This window comes from Perca flavescens, chromosome 14 (assembly GCF_004354835.1).
Source record: "Perca flavescens isolate YP-PL-M2 chromosome 14, PFLA_1.0, whole genome shotgun sequence".
NCBI classification, from domain to species: Eukaryota; Metazoa; Chordata; class Actinopteri; order Perciformes; family Percidae; genus Perca; species Perca flavescens.
In genome coordinates this window covers 10,693,237-10,708,954 of record NC_041344.1, presented here as the reverse complement: position 1 = coordinate 10,708,954, position 15,718 = coordinate 10,693,237, and the positions used below count along the sequence as shown (strand labels likewise).

The following is a 15,718-nucleotide window of genomic DNA, read 5'->3' as shown; positions in this document are numbered from 1 at the left end:
GCTATTGCCAGTAACAAGTAAACCAATACAATTCTTGTACAAACCGTAGTGAGGAAAGTAATGTGTAATTGAAGAGATTTGGGGTGTCCTTTTGTTATTGTGGCCTTCATGTTTTCACACACCCGATGCTCTAGGCTACGCCCAACATCTGGTGGCAGTCATGCAACAAGTTGTTATGCCAAACACCAATATAACAGAAGAAGAACACGCATCCCGACCATAGACAGTGAAGCACATGAACGCTGGCAGTTGGAAAAAACAACGTAATCATGGGGGCGGTCCCTGATATTCCCAGGTGGCATGAACGGACAATTAGAGACAAGGGAACCGGAAGTGCAAAAATCTTAGCTAATTTCCGGGCTCTAGGACTCATTCCTGTAGCGCTCTATAATGAAAGGTTTTAACATCCGCAACTGAGCAAACTTCATGTGTGTGGGGTTAAAAGCTTCAAAACATGTGAGTAAGATTGTTTTGTTCACCACTGTTTCCAAGGTAAGGAATGCCAAGTTCAATGTTTATTTCTTTGTGAGAATACTTTCTGTCATTGTCAGTCTTATATGCATGATTTAAAATATTGTGTGTTTGGCTGAGTGTAGCTTTAGATTTAATGTTTACCACATTTCAACACTACAAGGAGTCCTGGATGTGTTGTTTCATCCGCAGCGGCTGCAGCAGTCGGCAAACAAAGCACCATCTGTTGCAGGGTAAGTTGTGTTAGAAAACACCCATGCAGCATCAGAATATTAAATTTTTTAGAACAGATGACTTGTTATAGCGTTTTTTTATTTCAAATCAGAAAGTAGCTTTTAGAGTTAAAAAAACAACAATGTGGCAACAGATTAATTCAATTGAATTTTATTTATAGTATCAAATCATAACAAGAGTTATCTCGAGACACTTTACAGATAGAGTAGGTCTGGACCACACTCTATACTATAATCTGTATAATCTGTTTTCACATCGCAGAACATATGACAAACAAAAAACCTTTCAAGATCATTTCAGAGGTGGAAGTACAGTTGCATCATTTCCGAAATTAGTTTATGTCCTGCCATCCTGCTGCTTTTATAATGCAGCACAATTATCCAGATGAGCATTATAACAAGAGAAAATTTAAACTAAAATAAAGTTTTGATGCTGCATTAGTGTTGCAGCGAAACAGTCAGGGGTATACAGTACAGACCAAAAGTTTGGACACACCTTCTCATTCAATGTGTTTCTTTATTTTCATGACTATTTACATTGTAGATTCTCACTGAAGGCATCAAAACTATGAATGAACACATATGGAATTATGTACTTAACAAAAAAGTGTGAAATAAGTGAAAACATGTCTTATATTTTAGATTCTTCAAAGTATCCACCCTTTGCTTTTTTTGATAACTCTGCAAACCCTTGGTGTTCTCTCAATGAGCTTCATTAAGTAGTCACCTGAAATGGTTTTCACTTCACAGGTGTGCTTTGTCAGGGTTAATTAGTGGAATGTTTTCCCTTATTAATAAAAAAGGAAAGGGTGGCTACTTTGAAGAATCTAAAATATAAGACATGTTTGCAGTTATTTCACACTTTTTTGTTAAGTACATGATTCCATATGTGTTCATTCATAGTTTTGATGCCTTCAGTGAGAATCTACAATGTAAATAGTCATGAAAATAAAAGGAAACACATTTGAATGAGAAGGTGTGTCCAAACTTTTGGCCTGTACTGTATTGAACTCCAAATACAATCAGGAAATATGTTATCCCCAAAATACGAATTTAAATAAATGCCTTTGGCATCATTTTCTAATATAAAACCTTAAGACTCTGAAATCCAGCAGCCCAATCTTCTGTTTTCAGTTTCTTGCTAAAACAAGATTAGAGAGTAAAAGAGACAGAGTAGGGATGATTTCTGGGTGGATTTCCCAGTCGACAGACTCCATATGTTTATTCAGATGCAGCACAGAACAGTCGTATGATGTGAGACACATATGAATAATACTTAATACTTATAATATAATACTTATTTATAGACCCACAGAGATTGAGGAACAATTAAGCTATGAATCAAATAAATATGGCATGCTTTGCAAAATGGCCAGGATGATTTATTGAATTTCAAACTATGATCTTCTTTAATGTTTTTCAAAAGCCATTTATTAGCAGCATGGTTGTTGAGTAAGCAAAGTTGGCTGCTTTTGTCCAGGCTGAAATATCTCAACAACTCGATTGTCATGAAAATTGGATCAGACATTCATTGTCCCCAGAAGATGAATCCTGCTGACCTTGGTGATCCCCAGTATTTTCCTTTGACTCCAGCAGGTGAAAGTTTTCACTTATCCAGTGAAATATCTCAACATCTACTAGATCCATTGGCACAAAATATTGTACAGACATTCAGGGTTCTCAGATGATAAATCCTAATGACTTTGATCCCTGACAAGATTTCGTGTTTTTATTCTTGGTGAAATAACTAAAACACTATTGGATGAATTGACATGAGATTCATTGCAGGCATTAATGTTCCCCTCAGGATAAATTGTAATACCTTTGATCATCTTTGATGACTCAATTTAGCATTGACATCATCAGGTCAAAGTGTCAATTTATTTGTTTTATGACCAAATACCTGCATAACTTTTGCTATTCCCATCATCCTCAGCTGTACTTTAAGTGCTTAGTAGCAAATGTTAGCATGCTAACATACTAAAATCACATGGGGAACATGGTAAACATTATGCTTAACATCAGCATGTTAGCATTGTTGTGTGTGAGCATGTTAGCATGATGTTAGCGTTAGCCTAGTGCCTCAAGAGTCTAATGTACAGCCACTTTAGAGCCCCTTAAAGGTGCAGTAGATAAGACTTATAAAACTAACTTTCTGTCATATTTGCTTAAACTGACCATATGTTGAAGCAGGTAATTAAAAAACCTCCAGCCTGTAGTGCGATTTGCAAAAATCCACCGCTCCCTGTTCAGATACACCAATCAGGGCCAGGGGGGGGTGTCTCTAACTGCGTGTCAATCACTGCTCGGGCACACACATTTATTCTCCCTTGTGGGAGGAGGGGCTTAGGAGACAGTTTTGGGCTTTAGCAGAAAAGGGGGAGGGACTGAAAAGTTGTCAATGTTCACATTTTTTGGCTAAATCCTGGATTGTCGCGATCCTACCTACAGCACCTTTTTAATCTGGTTTTGTCTTACCTTGTTTTTTTTTCATGTTATCTATGATGGCCAAAAAGCACCACAAAAAAAAAAAACAAGCAAATTAAGAATAAATCTTCATTAATTTGACAACACATGCACAGCATTTAACAAACACAACACATCCAAATACACAAAATCGCTGCAAATACAGAAAAGATGCAAAATGAAAAGCACACAAATCCCAAAAAGGAATAAAACAGAAAAATGCTGCATCCAGTTTATACAATGGAAGTTCTCCAGGCACCTAGGGGAAGCGTATAGCTTGATTTGTGATGTGTGAGAGAGAGAGAGAGAGAGAGAGAGAGAGAGAGAGAGAGAGAGAGAGAGAGAGAGAGAGAGAGAGAGAGAGAGAGAGAGAGAGAGAGAGAATTTATGTTTTGGAAACGAAGAAAAGTAATTTATAGTATTATAAAGAGCTACAGGTTTATGTAGCTACAGTGTTAGAGACTGACTTCAAGAGCTTGCTAGCTAACACTAGTTAAAAGCCCATAAATGTTACTGAAAAGTAGAACACTTATTAAAAATCTAAAAAAATAAATAAATAGGAGAACAAAATATCCACTGTGTCTCACATAACCTCGCCTTCTGTTGTGTAAACTGGATGCAGCGTTTTTCTGTTGAATCTGTTTTCGGGGTTTGTGTGCTTTCCATTTTGCATCGTTTCTGTATTTGCAGCGCATTTGTGTAGCCTATTTGGTTGTGTTTTGTGTATTTGCAGCGTGTTTGCTAAATGCTACACGTGTTGTCATTTACTTGTGTTTTGCCTATTTGCATGCGTTTTCAAGTTGCAGTGTGTTTTCCCCTGTCGGCCACCGTAGTTAAACACCCAAAAAAGGAAATCACTTTTTCTTGTAGTCTCCCAACAGGAAAGAATATGACCAAAAAATGTAACATCAAATCTGCATCTTGTTATTTTGAGCATTTTTGTCAGCCTGAAAACCCAACACAAATGTTTATTTCAAATAAGGTTTGACAGAAAAATCATTATTTTAAAGGCTATGAAACTATATAAGGTTATACATTTGGAGCACATCTAAATAAATCAATATTCTGAGAATTCATGGCATGCTTTGCAGAATTACTGGATTACTGACTGGTTACACATTGACTGAATTGAATGGAAAACAACTATGTCCTTTGGAAAAACTAAATCAAATCCTCGTCAAAATGGAGAAAGTCAAGGCCTTTAATTGAACTCATCCGCTAAGGAATCCTGAATACGAAAGTGGGTGAAAATTGAATCTGAACATGAGCGGCCATATCATTGAAGTCTATGGAGGCTACATAGCTGCATAGTTCCCTGTATAAACACAGTAAAATGGGGATAGATGCAGAGGGAGACATGTTTGTCCACTCTGCCTCGTACACAGTGCTCCGTCTGTTTGTCCTGCAGGGCCGAGCCTCAGCGCAGCACCCACGGGCCTGACAGAGGTAGGGTACGGGAATGCAGAGAGTGGGCTGGTCACACTGCTTGTGCCCTCATGTCCAGAAGAGTCTTGGATTTGTTCCTGGGGCTGGAAGTTTGAGGCTGAGCGCAGGGGAAACAATAGCGGCCATTGCAAGAGAGCTGTGGGACACAAACACGGGAGATATCCTTGAACCCCGGCAGGAATGTCAATCTAGACCAAAGACGCCCACTCAGAGAGGCAGCTGAATATATCTGCTTCTGGAGAGAGGGAGAGAAAGAAAGCCTTCCTCTGTCCTATCACATGTGCAGAAACTGAACGTTTTGGCTTTTACAGTAATTAGTTAAAACATTTTGACTTCTGAAACCTCTGTGAGAATAAGTTTGATGCTGTCACATTTTTATCTACTGTACAGCGAGCATTACAGGTCACTTGAGTTAAAAGTAGTCAGATGAGTCTAGATTGTTTCCCAAAGACACAATCCAATGGAACCTGGTGTTCAGTTGTATTGTCTGAAGCCATCTTGACTCCTATTTTTTTTTAAAATGACTTCTATACATCCATCTGTCTGTCTTGTACTCAGAGTAACAGCTACCAAAAGCAGTGAAACCATTTGTGAAAGTGTTAAATGCGTCAAATGTGTTCTTCAGTAAGAATATATCAGTCTGACCCTGAAAGCTGCTGTTACACAACAGAGGATTTGGTTTTTTTCATTCACTGACGTTTTTATGAAAGCTGTAAAGCCTTGACGTCTGCAGATATCCGACTGTATTTACATAAGTTGATTGAAGTATCAAATAGCTTTGTTCTGCTTATTTTTTCTCAAATCCAGCAGGGATGATAACCGCTCAAGGTAAAATAGGAATACGTGATTCTGTCTGTAATCAGGGACCAATAATTGGCTTTGAGAGTGAAAAGCCTTTGCGTTGTTGTGTGTCTTTGTCACCCTGGGTGACCTCTTCATGTCTTCATGCTGCAGTCCCTGCCGCCTATAACGCAGATGACAACATAGCTATGATGCTCAGCAGCTGATGTAACCATTCAGTGGATGCTCGGGCCAAGATAAGTCTCTACACTTTCTCCTTTTGATGAAAACATGTAATTGTGTCTAACTTTACATTTTGTATTCGATAAATAACTAACCATGGTCTTAAAAGCTAACAGAACTTGGCGTACTGCTGATTTTCTGACACATTTTAACGTTGCATTGTCTCTGAAAATTCCTATTGTTTGAACTAATAGGATCAGCCGTAAGATGTGAATGGTTTATTTTCCCACACTGCGTCCTCACAGTGCTCCTTTTGGCCGGTAAACAACTCAATGCAAATGTCTTGGTGGTCGAAAGCCAACAATTTCATCAACATTTGGCAGGAGCTGCCGCCAGGGCTCGAGCATAATGCTATCATTTGTTTAGCATCTCAACAATATCATGCTCTCTTGTTTCAAACGGAGGCCCGGAGGATATTTTTGAGCCACTGCTTCTGTAAATAAAGGATTGACGCAACAGGAGACTTTTTCTGATTTTACAGTAAATGTCAGAAGAGAAAAGAAGCTACACACTGATGATCTTTAATAATTTTGCTTCTTTTTGGTAGCTTTTTTTTTCCATTTCTATCATTGCATTCACCTTTTAGAGTTTCACTACACCATAAATATGTGAAAGAAAAGCATGACACCCTACAAATGGATGTGATTTCAGCCATTTTCAGGTAATGGGTATCATAGTCTGTCATCTTTGGCAGGCATCAGAGAATGTTCACAACTTTCTGTATGATAGTCATTTTGACATACAGTAGATGGCCTTAATATACTTTTAGCTTTTCACTTTATTTGTCTATAACACATTTAAACTAAATAATTATCTGATTATATGACCATAATTCTTGAAACAATTTTATAGCAATACGAGTGTCATGTGCAGGAAACTATTTATATAAAAATGTGTGTAATCGACTAATGAAATATGTAATTCTTTTTACTTTACAGTCATGTCCTCTTTCTTTCTTTACTCATTCTTCTGCCTCACATATGTTGGTTATGGTAAGGTGGACACTATATAAATAAAGTTAATTTATTTAGAACAAGTGACTTCAGATGCCATGTTTGACAATAGCATGTTCCCAGCACAAACCGATATTTCACTTCAATACTTAATAAACCGCCATGTTGCCTCCTGCAGTATGTGGCATGTACAGAATATGGAAGTGGCTGTGTGCGAGTAAACAACTTTAATCTGCATTTGCTTCAGTGGAAGAGCTCACAGGCCATGGTGGGCTTCAGCTCCCAATGTGAGTGTGTGAGTGTGTGGTGACACTGAGCACACATGTTCAACACATTTATCTGCAGCAAATAAAGGTTGTAAAAGAGACACCATCTGTTTGTGTTCGCACTTGAGACACTTAAGGAAGATGAATCACATTGTAAAGACATGAGCGTAGGGGCAGCCCTCCCTCACTCCCTCTACTGCTGGTGTGAGGAACTGCGATGTGCATGAACGTGCAGCAGGAGGACAAAATATAAACATCTGATGATTTATTAAGCTTCACTAACACTTATTTCATTCCACTGAGACTTTGTTAGTTAGATAATTTTTACAGAGCAGTATTGCTACTTGAGTACTTCTTCCACAGGATTGTAATCCAGGATTCATATTCAACATTTGAGCCAAAATGAAAAATCAAACTAGGCTTCTTTTCTAAACCATGCAATTATACAGCAACCTTTTTCTGTCTGTACTTAAATATGAAGACATTCAGATGAACCAAATTGTGGGGATTGTGTAATCATCATTGCTGTCTTGACTTTGGCATTCCAGATCTACAGTACACCAAGATATCTGAGGGTATATCGGACATGTTTTGTTTAGCAAAAAAGGGGATCTTTCTGGTATTGTGAGAATAAATTTCAGAAATAAATTCAATGCATTCATTGCAGTCCACAATGTGAAGAATAACCAGTAAATTAAAAGAAATACATGTTTTTGCCAAACAACATTTTCAGTTTTCAGACACTGAAGATTGATGCCAGCTTAATCAGAAAGACTAACACACTTAAAGTGACATAATCCTCATTTTTATCTCCCAGTATTACAAACAACCACTATAATCTAAAGACGTACTGTTTTTACATCTGACCAAAACAAAACCGAAGAGAAAAAAACACTGGACTAAATCACCCAAATGGCAATCTGCAGCTTCCAGCTATTTACCAAGCAAGGTGAGTCCATTTCAAATGATTGGGGTAAATGGATGAGCTGTGGCTGTGGTCTCCTCTCATGCCTCAGTGTCATGGTAACAACAGCTCTGAGCTAAAGGAATAACTACCTGAGAGGAAGAGCAACAGGGTCCAAAGCAGCTTATCTTCTTAAGTCTCTAACAAGGTTGGTAAAGAAGATCACATAGAGGTGGGAGGAAGTTGATGCAGTGACACTGCTTTTGTGGTATGATATCATGAGATTACTGTGTATTACAGCTCATGTATTAAGACTTCATTAATTTGCTTCTTTGTGACTTCTTCTTTTCCTTCACTTCTTAATTTGTCAATGGCAACAACAAACCCTCTGTCCTTAGACTCTCGATTAGCATAAAGAAAAACTCAGACACAGAGGAAGTATAATTACAGTTGGGACAAACCGAATGACAATGTTAACAAAATCAAGTAGCATGGCTAAAAAATGGGACTCATGGGCGATTAATACTGTTGGATGTTTAAAATGTAGCAGGTGTTTTCCTTCATTTGATTTGGGAATGTTTTTTAGTTTATGCTCTTTGGAAAACAGTAATTAAAAGTTTTGGAAAATGGTTGCATTAACAGCTGCCAGAATCTCCCCAGCTTTGTTTATTAGGAGATTAGTCTCGAGCTACTGAATGGGCCTACCGGGCACCGGCCCAAAGTGTCGGGGCTCCCCCTGGCCTTCACCTGCAAAATGTCACTCGAAAAGACACATGCAGTACCGACCACAAAGAGATGCAAAGTGAACACAAAGAAGACATACAAAACCACAGAAAGATGTGTAACAAGTACAAACAGATGCAAAATAACAAATGGCAAAAGCATCACAAGTCTGCGTCTTCCTCAAATGTAGAAAAGATGGTGGGGCCACGTCTGTGCCCAGGGGCCCATAATCTCTTAATCCATCCATAACCATGGAGTATACCTAAAGAATAATTTGGACTGGCATTAGCAGGCTTTATTGGTCCACCATTGGAAGAGTCAGACAAGGCCTGATTTGAAAAATGCATTTCATTTCTAATCGCAAGGACTGTGCACAGATGTGTTCTGTGTTAAAAAATGTATTAAAAGTAAAAAAAAAACCCACTTGATTAAGAAAAGAAAAGAAAGTACAAACATATAACATTCAGTAAATATTAGGTTATGATAGGTTGAAAAGACTTTTGGAACACAAAAAAGAATAAATTCTTCAGACATTCTTGGACACAGTAAAACTTTTATATTAAAAGGCTTTCTTTAGTCTGGTTTTGACCACGTAGGATCTTCACAAGCGCAGAAATAATAAAAACAGATTTATGATAAAGGGGACCCTATACAATGCACCAGAAATAAATGTTATTCCCTCACATAAGACCAAGGAGTCCGGGAAGAACTTTTTCTTTTCGGTTATTATTTTTTTCTTTTTTTTCCTCTTTAAGAGCACCACCACCACTACTGTCAATCTGCAAAGAGGAAGGATGTCATTCTCAAATGGACAGATGAGCTGGTTTAGGGTTATGAGTTGATGACGGATGAGCTGATGAGTGCTGAACTATTTCAGCACCACGGACAGTGCCAAGAACAAAAACTGTGTCACAATTCTGCAGGAATAATTGATACATTTCTTGGGAAATTAGATGCTGTCTTAAAGCTTAATTTCCTTTTATTTATTTATCTCGAACAATCAACATTGTTGCAAGACAAAACAACCACAAAAAACAAAAACAAAATTTTAAAAATATAAAATAAAACCCAAACAATCAGATTTTAACAAAATAAAAATATAAAAGGGATTAGTTCGAGAAGGAGCAGGTGGAAGCAAATAGCTTATTTGGTCCTGCTCCTATTTAACAAAATCAAATTGATACAAAGTAAGGAGATATGCAAATACAGCATACACTTTTTTCAGTCTTACAATAACTTAAAACAGTAAAACAATACATGACAATACCTTTATATTACAATTCCGTTCCTGCATTTCAGTCTATTCTTTTCTGTACTGGTCAAGTAATGATTTCTTTAATCTATTTTTGAACTGAATGACATTAAGGCTCTGTTTGATGACATAAGGTCACCCCACAAACTGAAACACATACTTTTAACAGTAGTTCGCACAAGAGGTTGTTTGAACATACAATGACCTCTTAGATGATATCTCCCGTCTCTTTCATTAAACATTGCGTGTATGTTGCAAGGTCAATTATTTTCTTTAACTTTAAACATAAATTATGCAGTTTTGAATGTAACAATGTCCATAAATTTCAGCTCATGATACCCGGTGTGATTTAGTATCCTGAATGCTCTTTTTTTGCAATGTGCAAATATTCTTTTGTAAGTATTTCCCCAGACTTCTACACAATATAACATACAGTATATGGTAAAATGAGTGTGCAGTACAGAGTATGTAATGTATTTTGGTTCAGTATGTATCTGGTTTTGCTCAATATACCAATACATCTTCATGCACAGATATTTAATGTAGCTTCAGTGGGCCTTTCTTCTACCCAGCAGATAGATGGATAACATCTCAGTCAATGGAGTAAAGAGTCACCATGGAAACTTCAGCCTGCTTCAGGACATGAACCAATTACAAAACAGCTGCCCTGCTCCCCGAAGTATAATAAGCCTGTGATATAATGACTGCTATTATTTTTCTGAAAGGCTAAGATCCAAACCATCACCACCATCTTCATCAGCATTATTACCATCCTCATCTTCATAAGAGTATAGTGTCTGTGTTGAATTTACCTGATTAACACCAGCAAATTAAGCAGGCGCATAATCAATAACAGCTTCAAATGTGTACAATCATCTGAGGACAAGTGGACCCCAAGATAACATCAGCCTCTGCTCTCAGGTTACATAGCATGTGCATCATCTCTGTCGTCATTTCCAGATGGTTATCCCCGGGGCAGATCTCTCAGCATTGGTCCGCCTGAGACTCAAATGCTTGCATAATGATCATACAGCTGTTCCCAGACCTGATCAGCAGATCAATAACACAGGCTGAAGGCTGGGTACGATCGATGGAAATGAGAAAAATGAGAAAGTATTTCCTGGCTGAGTCTGTGCACATTCACTTATATGTTTAGAATTTAAGGATTAAATCAAAATGTTCTTAAATATTAAATATTACAGGAAAATTAACCGGCAAATCCACTAATTTAATTTTGTACTTCCATAAATTTGTGGGACTTCTGAGATACAGATTTTAGCTATGCTAGTGGCATGGCTCTAGGGATGGTAATGTTGGTTTGTCGGTCAGGCGGTCTGAAATAGCTCAACAACTTTTGGATGGATCATAAAATTTATATTAGTATTCAACGTCTTCTTACAAAACAACTCTGTGCAACAGAGGCCACGCTATGCTGACTTTTAAGTCCTAGAATTGGTAAAGCTCCAACAATGCTTGATCCTACACGTCCCTTCCCTTAATGAAATTGGTTGTGCAAAACCAATACTGCAAAGTTCTGATAATCCAGATCAAACTGGAATAGTATATTTGAAATAAATATGTATGCATAGATAAGCATTTATACATTTATAAATATGTATGTGTACTGAGTAAGTCTTTTATAATTAATCAGTTGATGAATTACTGATGCAGACAGTGAGACCTGATAAAGTTGTGCTCTAAGACCAGCAGAATAAATATTTATGCTACACAGTAGCTGTCTCAGAAAATATCCAAATCCATTCATTATAATAGACTGAAGTGCACTCTTTAATTAAACAAAACAAAAACAAAAGGCTTCTTTAATGTTGGCAGACACATTCATTGTACAGTTCATCATAATGAATTATACAATGCCACACTTTTGATATCTTGTGTTTTCTTAGTGCAAAATAATTATGAATAATGTGAATTTGTTTGAGATAAGTCTGTACCTTTTAAACAAGGACGAGTAATAGATAGGCACAGCTGGTGGGGGGATGGGAATGGGGGTGGACTATCTCAATGGCACATGTATGTGGGTATCTTAGAGTATATTCATCTAATACTTGTGAAATATATGAGTTTGTATTCTACAAATATTGCAAAACAATAACCTATTATAAATACATATCTACCTTATATGAATCTCTGATACATCATGTTTGGTAACACATTTGTCAACATGTGTTTATTAACTTGTTTTAATGAAGTAAGACTGAATGCTTGGTGAACTGTTGTTAATGGTTTAAACAGTGTATAAGAGGATTTCAGTTTATTCCCATTTCACTGGCTGCAGGTCACTGGAAACAGTGGAAAGGTATTGGTTGGCTGTGTTGCGCACAACATGGTGACGTTGCTTAGGAGCAGCCTGCAAACGCATGAGCTCCATCCAACCTTTATTCAAGAGAAAATCCAACCCGAGCTTCACGTGGAGGATATGCATGTTTTATATCAACATGTAACTTTTCTTGAATAGTGGAAAAAGATGGAGCTACAGTTGGAAAACCAAAGCCAGCCTTTCAACAGCAACACCGTGAGGCTGCCAGGTAAACCTGTACTGGAGATGGGGGTAGATAACTTTATTTCTCTTCTGATATTTGGACTTATTTTCATCCTCGGGGTGCTTGGGAACACCATGGTGATCACGGTGCTGGCACGCAGTAAACCGGGACAACCGAGGAGCACAACCAAAATCTTCATCCTCAACCTGAGCGTGGCGGACCTGTCCTACCTCCTCTTCTGCGTCCCCTTCCAGTCCACCATCTACATGCTGCCCACATGGGTGCTGGGAGCTTTCATCTGCAAGTTCATCCACTATTTCTTCACCGTGTCCATGCTGGTCAGTATTTTCACTCTGTCGGCAATGTCCGTGGACCGTTACGTGGCCATCGTCCACGCCAGGAAATCCTCGTCGATCCGGGTGGGGAGGCACGCTAAGTTCGGAGTGGTGCTGATCTGGATCCTGTCTCTGGCCATGGCAGCTCCCGTTGCGCACTACCAGGGCATCGTGGTGAGGGAGGACAACAACACCTTCTGCTGGGAGGTTTGGCCGGATCACCAGAGGAAAGTCTACGTGATGTGCACTTTTGTTTTTGGATACCTCCTGCCTCTCACTTTGATATCTGTCTGTTATGCAAAGGTGGGTGAGCATGAATCAGAGTGAATGAATGCGCATAAATCTACAGTGTTAATGACAGATTTGTGCCAGTTCACACCAAATTTAGATACCTGCAAAGTTAAACATGATGTTAGATTGTGGCTTTAATTCCCATGAAGTCATTTCTAGTGTAAAAATGTTGACTTTTCAGCCACAGTTGTTTGAAATTGACAAATGATTACTGAAACAGTATCTGTCTAAGCAGCTGACATACATCTGGAATGTATAATGCATGTGTAATGATATGCAAAAGTGTATTGACTCTGGTAGCTTGTGCTGCATTGATTAATTATGTTAAAAAAATATTTAAGATCTTTTTAAAATAGAAAAAAACAACATATTTACAGCCTTTATCTTTTTTTTGCACTTTTATTATTGCAGGTTTTAAACCATCTGCACAAAAAGCTGAAGAATGTGTCCAAAAAATCAGAGCTCTCCAAAAAGAAGGTTGGTGGGAGCTTATTTCTGTCTCTATATGTTCTACATGTTATACAATAATGGGCCAATGGTACAATGGGGAAATGCTTCCCTGATTTCTCCTTGTATGACGGTTGGTTCAATGATGGGTCAGGTCTGTGCTAGTGGTGCTTGAAAAGCAAGTGTGCACAATTATCATTGAAAAGAATGACTGCACACTGTAGACTTGCATATAGAGCTGAAACGATTAATCGATTAGCTTGATTGTAAAAATCAGTCTGCAACTATTTCGATAATCAATCATTGTTTCATTTTTCAAGCAAAAATGCCATACATTTACTAGTTCCGGCTTCTCAAATGTGAGGATTTGCTACTTTTCTTTCTCATATATATAATAGTAAATTAAATATTGGAAATAGCTTTACGTTTTGGACAGCTGGTCGGACAAAACGTGACATTTGAAGATGTTATTTGATTCTGAGAAACTGGGATGGGCAGTTGTTACTTCTTTCTGACATTTCATAGACTAAATGATAATTGAGAAAATAACTGGCAGATTAATAATGAAAGGACATGTTACTTGCAGCACTACTTGCATACATTTTGCACTACATCGCTGAAAATATAAGTGAAGGGGCCTTGTGGGGAAGTGACCTTGTGTGCAAAGTCTAGTTGGTAATGGAATTCAGTCAGTAGAAATGCATGTTTTGTCATCTTGTATTTCAGTATCTGGACTATCCATAAAATACCTGTCTGTTATTATTTTACTTTACCTTATGTTTCTCATCGTTATCTCGTGTTACTCCTCCTGAACAGACGTTCTAGTTTACCGGGTACATTTGATAACAATTACCAAGCATTATCTCCACAGACTGCCCAGACAGTCCTGGTGGTGGTCGTGGTCTTCTGCCTGTCTTGGTTGCCTCACCACATCGTTCACCTGTGGGTGGAGTTTGGCTCTTTCCCCCTGAACCAGGCCTCCTTCCTGTTCAGGATGGTGGCTCACTGCTTGGCCTACAGCAACTCCTCCGTTAACCCCATCATCTACGCTTTCCTGTCGGAGAACTTCAGGAACTCCTACAAGCAGGTTTTCTGGTGCCGGCTGCCCAGCAAGTGTCCCGTGAAAGACACCAGAGAGCTCCGCAGCAGGATGGAGACGGCACCGTCCACTAACATCAGTGTGACTTACAAAGGTCATGACTCTCAGATCAGCAAAATGCTCTGATGTCTGGTGTTGAGAGCATCTTCTGTTTTCTGTATAAAGATCCTGGATTTTTAAATCCAATACATATTGATGTTTGAGATGGAAAAACCCCACATTACTGATATATATTTCTTTTTAACATACTGTAAAAGCTGTGCTTGAATTGGGCTGAATCACTGGCAGGGAGCTCTATCAAACTCAGTAACATTACTCATTAGTGTCACCACATTTTAAACACATACACATGTACATACACATTTTATAAATACGGTACTCCGGATGTAGTTATTGTAAGTGTCTGGGAAGTTGATCTCATCGGATATTCGTTAATGGTTTTCAGTAGTCTTTTGTCCTATTTCTCGCTAATATATCTTCCACAGTCAAACATGCAGATGCATACTTAAAACCTACCGTACATGTCGGATTTTCCCCATTTCTGCTAATGGGAACTTCTGATTTAGTGTCTGTACTCTTAAACTTAACACCACTGTAAAATGTTTTCACATTTTTGTCTTTTTATTATAAGCAAACAAATGCATTCAAGTCAGCCCACATAAACAAGTGTATAATATTTCTTTGTGAGTGAATGAATTATACAAAGAGATTAATAAATAATAATAATAATAATAATAATAATAATACAAACAAATCAATTATTTACTCATATTTAAAACAAAAATGCTCATACTGTACATGCATTAGCACAGCTGTAATCCATGACATGCTACAGTTTGTTTGGATCTAATCAGTTTTACCAGAGCTGGTTTACCTGGCTCTCTGATCTGTACAGATTACAGTTTCCTGTTTATCCCCAAGGCTGAATTTGATTAAGATGACTTTTGCAAACAGGTAATGCTGCATGTTCCTCTCCACCCCCTGCAGCCATTATATGTACATACAGAATGTTACAGCAGCCTAGCCTTTCATACTGCCTCAGAAAAGAGAGAAAAGGGATTTGCATTTGAAAAACAGGGCTTTATGCAAAGCAGGAGAGGATTTCATGTATGGAGGTGTTTCTTAAATGCAGGTACACTACTACATTGGTAGTCAGGCTGCTTAAAACATACAAGTTTTCATTTTAATATCCTGTATTGCATAAGACACCCTGCTGTTACTCAAAGCCCAAATGCTCAAAATGATTTGTAAAAACTGTTCTTCTTACTGCGGAGAAGCTGTCACGTCTTTGGCAGCAGAAATATGACA

General features: G+C 38.1%; 1 protein-coding gene and 1 long non-coding RNA gene across 2 annotated transcripts; both read left to right on the top strand.

The window, feature by feature from the left end:
* Positions 1-368: 368 nt before the first annotated feature.
* Positions 369-6,174, top strand: LOC114568675 (uncharacterized). Its single transcript, XR_003694304.1, has 3 exons — positions 369-456; positions 635-704; positions 4,579-6,174. It is a non-coding gene; the product is annotated as an uncharacterized LOC114568675 (long non-coding RNA).
* Positions 6,175-12,160: 5,986 nt separating this feature from the next.
* On the top strand, positions 12,161-14,536 carry galr1a (galanin receptor 1a). Its single transcript, XM_028598180.1, has 3 exons — positions 12,161-12,876; positions 13,276-13,341; positions 14,183-14,536. Exons 1-3 carry the CDS (start codon positions 12,223-12,225, stop codon positions 14,534-14,536), a joined length of 1,074 nt encoding a protein of 357 aa, XP_028453981.1. The 5' UTR covers positions 12,161-12,222.
* The last annotated feature ends 1,182 nt before the right edge of the window (positions 14,537-15,718 follow it).

Coding starts and splice junctions, on each gene's coding strand:
- galr1a (XM_028598180.1), top strand. CDS start 12,223: ATGGAGCTACAGTTGGAAAACCAAAGCCAGCCTTTCAACAGCAACACC. Junction 12,877..13,275: donor TATCTGTCTGTTATGCAAAG/GTGGGTGAGCAT, acceptor TTATTATTGCAG/GTTTTAAACCATCTGCACAA. Junction 13,342..14,182: donor CAGAGCTCTCCAAAAAGAAG/GTTGGTGGGAGC, acceptor TTATCTCCACAG/ACTGCCCAGACAGTCCTGGT.